The following is a 4,847-nucleotide window of genomic DNA, read 5'->3' as shown; positions in this document are numbered from 1 at the left end:
TTAAGCATAGCAACTTCAAAAAGGAATTGCCACATGCGATCGGTCAGTCACCGACCGCATTCCAAATCAGCTGACTAGCTCAGCAGAAGCATGTAAATAAATACCACCCGACTGAAGCCAGAGGCAGAAGTCGAGTATCAGTGCGCGAGTACGTTAACATAGTGTCACGTCATAATATCAACCTGTTAACCAACTTATAATAAGATAATAGCGAAACCGATAGCCAAGCTACAGGCTACGCCAGTGACTTCGAGTCACATAATTGTAAATCATTGGTATTAATAAAAGGTGTTAAAATATAAAGTGTGCTGAGTGTTATCCCTGTCTACCTCCGGGACTTCGACTGTACCTCGCCACGGGTACAACACAGTACTCGTGTCTTGGGTTTTCGTCCGTTGAAATCATGTGATAATACGTTGCTAAAATGGCATTTTTTATGTCTTCAATGCTGTTAATATTTCTTCGAATTGCAAGGCCGTAATAGAGACTGATTTTTTTTATCAAACCTTCAGTCAATTTACCTCGTCCGCCAAGTTTATGATCTTTTTTCACGTTTCGAAGCCGGGTGCCCATTCTTTTTGCGACGTGACCGATACATTCATTTTTTGTGACTGGATAATCATCTCCATAAGGGTTTTCTTTAAGAATAGCATTAAACGTTTTGGAATCACCATCTCCTATATAATTTAAATATTTGACGCCATATTTTTCCTCGGAGGCTAAAAACATTTCCTTTATGGAATCGACCTCCATTTTCCCCGCTGAGCCTTCGTGATTGATCTTGCATTCTGGTTCATGTTCTTCATACCATTCTCAATATTGTTCCGTATTTCGTTTATTTATCCATTACGTACAGCCTTGACAAGAACTACTTTTAACAACTAAATCTATGACTTTGCCCGTATAATAAGCAATTAGCGTCGTTACACCGTACAAAGATTTGAACCCCTTTTTTTCCAGGATCCATCTCCAGATATTTTGAAATTCAAAATTTCCAGTCCGCGCTTTTCATTTTCTTTCTTTTCTTCTTCGACTGCTTTTTTAGTGCAGGATTCAAACACAGATTTAGAAGCGTTGTAAATGTGTTGTACGACATTATTGTATGAAGATTCTTTGAAACCTTCGCATAAATCCATTAAATTGCAAAATAAATTTAATCCTTGCATGCCAATGCCTAATATACGCATCACAAAAACTATTCTTCGATTTATTTCATAACTAGTATGAAGTAATGGTCCTGAATTCACATTCCGTCGGCCGCATCCACAAATTACAACAACCCGAGTAGAAAAATTTCAGGGAAAAATTGATCAGGAACTGGATATTTTTTTTTAGCTAGAATTAATTAGACAGTAATTATTCAAAAATTGTCCAGAAAATACTGACTATTGTTTGATGGTCAATTACTGACCATAAACTATGCATGAAAAAATAGTATTTAAATATTAGGCAGTTTTTGTCCACTAAAAATTCTGAAAATGCTGGACAGGTATTTCATGAACAGCTTTTGGTCGGAAACTAGGCAAAAAAAAATGGTAAGTAAATGCTGTCGAATTTCTGTCCAGTAAAAATTCTGAAAATACAGAGCAATATTTCGTGAGCAGTTTTTGGTTGAAGGCTAGTGTTACGTCCAAGCTCCGATTCCGGGAGAAGCTGCGGAAGAGCGCAACGAACTCTGCCCGAGATTCGGTCACGCTCGATCCCCAAACTTCGGAAGGGGCAACGGAGGAGCGTCACCGAATTCGGGCTCTCGCAGGTACACACCGTGGAGTGTTCTGCGAGTCGATCGTACCTTTAAATCTCCGGAAAATGGGTCAGTGTCTCGAAAGAGACACTATGACGCCTTTTTCCGTGAGCGGTCGCGATCGTTGGTCCTTTAATTTAGGTCAGGGAACTTAATCTCTATGACCTGGGAGTGGACCTGTACAATCTAACGGGAATTGAAGGAGGAATACGAGAAAGGGTTTAATAAATGAACTTGAAGCGGGTTTTACATTTTAAAATTAAATTTCTCACACATTTATTAATAACTATAACAATATAAATGAGCATTATAATGAATACAAAAAATTTCAAATTAATAAAGTTACTAATAAAGATAAGAATTACAAATTAATTAAATTTCAAACTTAAAATATTAATAAAATATGTCAAGTCTTATGACTTTCACAATTAAATAATCCATATAAAAAAAACTATATAATATAAGTTGGTCAAATAGAGTCAATGTGTTGGTTAATAAAATTACAAATATCTATAGAGTCAATGTGTTGGTTAACAAAATTACAAAATATCGTGTGTGTGTGTGTGTGTGTGTGTGTGTGTGGGACGAGAGGGATAGGAGAAGAGTTAAGAGGAGTTCCTGTGACAATTACAGGGGAGTGCAGGTCGGACGGCGTTCATGCGAACGAAAAAGGGGAAGGAGATCCCAGGGAGGTACATGATGATTTCATGTTCCGGGAAGAGGTCTGCGGGATGGAAGGAGGTGGAAGAAAAATCAGGAAGGGGAGGAAACATCTGCCCAGGGAAGGAGGTGGTGACGGGGGGAGGAAGAGAAGTCTGTGGGGGGAAGGAGGTGGTGAAGGGAGGAAGAGAAGTCTGTGGGGGGAAGGAGGTGGTGACGGGAGGAGGAAAAGTCTGTGGGGTGAAGGTGGTGGTGAAGGGAGGAAGATAAGTCTGTGGGGGGAAGGAGGTGGTGACGGGAGGAGGAAGAGTTTGTTCGGGGAAAGAGGAGGTGGTGACGGGAGGAGGAAAAGTTTGTTCGAGGAAAGAGGAGGTGGTGACGGGAGGAGGAAGAGTTTGTTCGGGGAAAGAGGAGGTGGTAACGGGAGGAGGAAGAGTTTGTTCGGGAAAAGAGAAGGTGGTAACGGGAGGAAGAAGAGTTTGTTCTGGGAAAGAAGAGGTGGTGACGGGAGGAAGAAAGGTCTGTTCGTCGAAGGAGGTGGCGACGGGGGAAGGTGAATGGGGTTCTATGAGTGGAGGATGAGTGGGAATCTCGTCCAGAGAAAGGGGAGGAAATCTCTCGTGCATTGGGAGAGGGGAAATCGAGGGGGAATCAAGGGGAGTTAAAAGCGGGAATTTGGTGAGGTCAAGGGGAAACTCTGAGGAATCAACGGGGGAGTAGGAGGGTTCCGGATATTGTAAGTGTGTAGATGTGGGTGTGCGTGTGTCCGTGGCGGGCTGAGCGGAGGGAGGCGTGACAATAACCGTAGGACGCGATGTAACGTCTACGGGAAGAGGCGTCAGCGTAATATCTACGGGTAGAGGCGTCGGCGTAATATCTACGGGTAGAGGCGTCGGCGTAATATCTACGGGTAGAGGCGTCGGCGTAATATCTACGGGTAGAGGCGTCGGCGTAATATCTACGGGTAGAGGCGTCGGCGTAATATCTACGGGTAGAGGCGTCGGCGGAATATCTACGGGTGGAGGCGTCAGCGTAATATCTACGGGGAGAGGCGATTGACAGAGCCGCGAACTCCGGCGTTTCTTCGAGTAAGGGCCTCTTGGGCGGGCCTCTCTAGTGGCACCCCGAGTGCGCACTAAAATGCGAAGAGGGGATTAGGTGTGGAGAAATAAAATAAAAAAAATTAAAATTTGAGTTTACGTCCAAGTAATTTGTTACGTAAGTTCTCTTTTTTTTCTTAGGGAAAGTGAAGGGGAGAGGAAGGGAAATAAAAATGTGTCTTACTTGTAACCCGAAAGAAAGGTGGCGGCAATCGGTCCCCCTGGACACGGTCCACTATGGCGGAGCTGCCAGTCAAACCTGGAGCCAGGTTTCAAAGAGCCTCGGTGGGTCTCGGAGGCGCACGATCGGCCGTAGATGGTCCAGGTGGACTTCGACGACCTCGGAGATGCACAGACGGGCAAACGGTCGACGGACCGTAGGTAGGCCTCGGTGCACTGACTCTAAGGTTGTCTTCCCATACGTCCCTTTGCCAGTCAGTAAAATAATATTACTAGGGTGATGTCATCTTACTGACTGGGGAAGTGTTCTCATTCTCGCCAGTAAAAAGTGACGTCAGGTTTGTTGCGTTTCTATGCCCTTCGCTTTCTACAGTTTTCGTTTCATATTACAGTTTGATTTCGTATTTTCGTCATCAATGATCTTCATCGAATAGGTGAGTAAGTAATATATATTCCATGTAGCAATGATTTACTTGCAACTCTGTAATATTTCGGTACACATGTCTTAAAATAATTGACCCCGGCGATAAAAAGAGGTTAGACAACGATTTCGTTGCTCGATGCTATTAATTTAATATTGTTCAACGGCCAACTGTTTAATTTTCATTAAATAAGTTTTTATTTGTACATAAATTATTATCATTGCTACAGGCAAGGCATTCTACTTTTACGAAACAGAATGGCGTTACACAATGGTGCACTGATTACTATAATCAACGAAATTGTTGATTCGTCTGATAGCGATTCTTCGGATACGGATGACGATGAATTATTCGTGAACGCAATTCCCATAATTCGTGGCAAAAGGCCCAGAATACAAAGTTACATGGAGGTTATTAGTTTATATGACGATGACGAATTTAAATCAAATTTTCGGTGAGTTGTTATTTATTCTTCAAAATATATTTCTATGTTTCATTGAAATATTACTGGTTATTGGCGAAAAATGTTAATATAGGTTAATATATAGTAAATATTTCTATGACCGTAATTGATAAACAATAATAAACTAGAAGAAGAAGCCTATAACGGTCGAAGCTAGATCAACGTGCTTATAATAATTGTGTGAAATTTTATATACTGCGTATGTAGTCCCCCCCGCGACGCTGATAGATTTTCAGCATTGACGCATACATATTCACTACCGCAGTAATATCACTAAG

General features: G+C 42.0%; 1 protein-coding gene across 1 annotated transcript; it reads left to right on the top strand.

Moving 5' to 3' along the window:
• Positions 1-1,478: 1,478 nt before the first annotated feature.
• Positions 1,479-3,463, top strand: LOC108773942 (TATA-binding protein-associated factor 2N-like). The gene is made up of 4 exons (XM_018539928.1): positions 1,479-1,489; positions 1,566-1,756; positions 2,378-2,957; positions 3,238-3,463. The coding sequence occupies exons 1-4, from the start codon at positions 1,479-1,481 to the stop codon at positions 3,461-3,463; spliced, it is 1,008 nt and encodes a 335-aa protein (XP_018395430.1).
• The last annotated feature ends 1,384 nt before the right edge of the window (positions 3,464-4,847 follow it).

Source organism: Cyphomyrmex costatus, unplaced genomic scaffold (genome assembly GCF_001594065.2).
Source record: "Cyphomyrmex costatus isolate MS0001 unplaced genomic scaffold, Ccosl1.0 scaffold1042, whole genome shotgun sequence".
Classification (NCBI taxonomy): Eukaryota; Metazoa; Arthropoda; class Insecta; order Hymenoptera; family Formicidae; genus Cyphomyrmex; species Cyphomyrmex costatus.
This window is presented reverse-complemented; position numbering and strand designations above follow the sequence as displayed.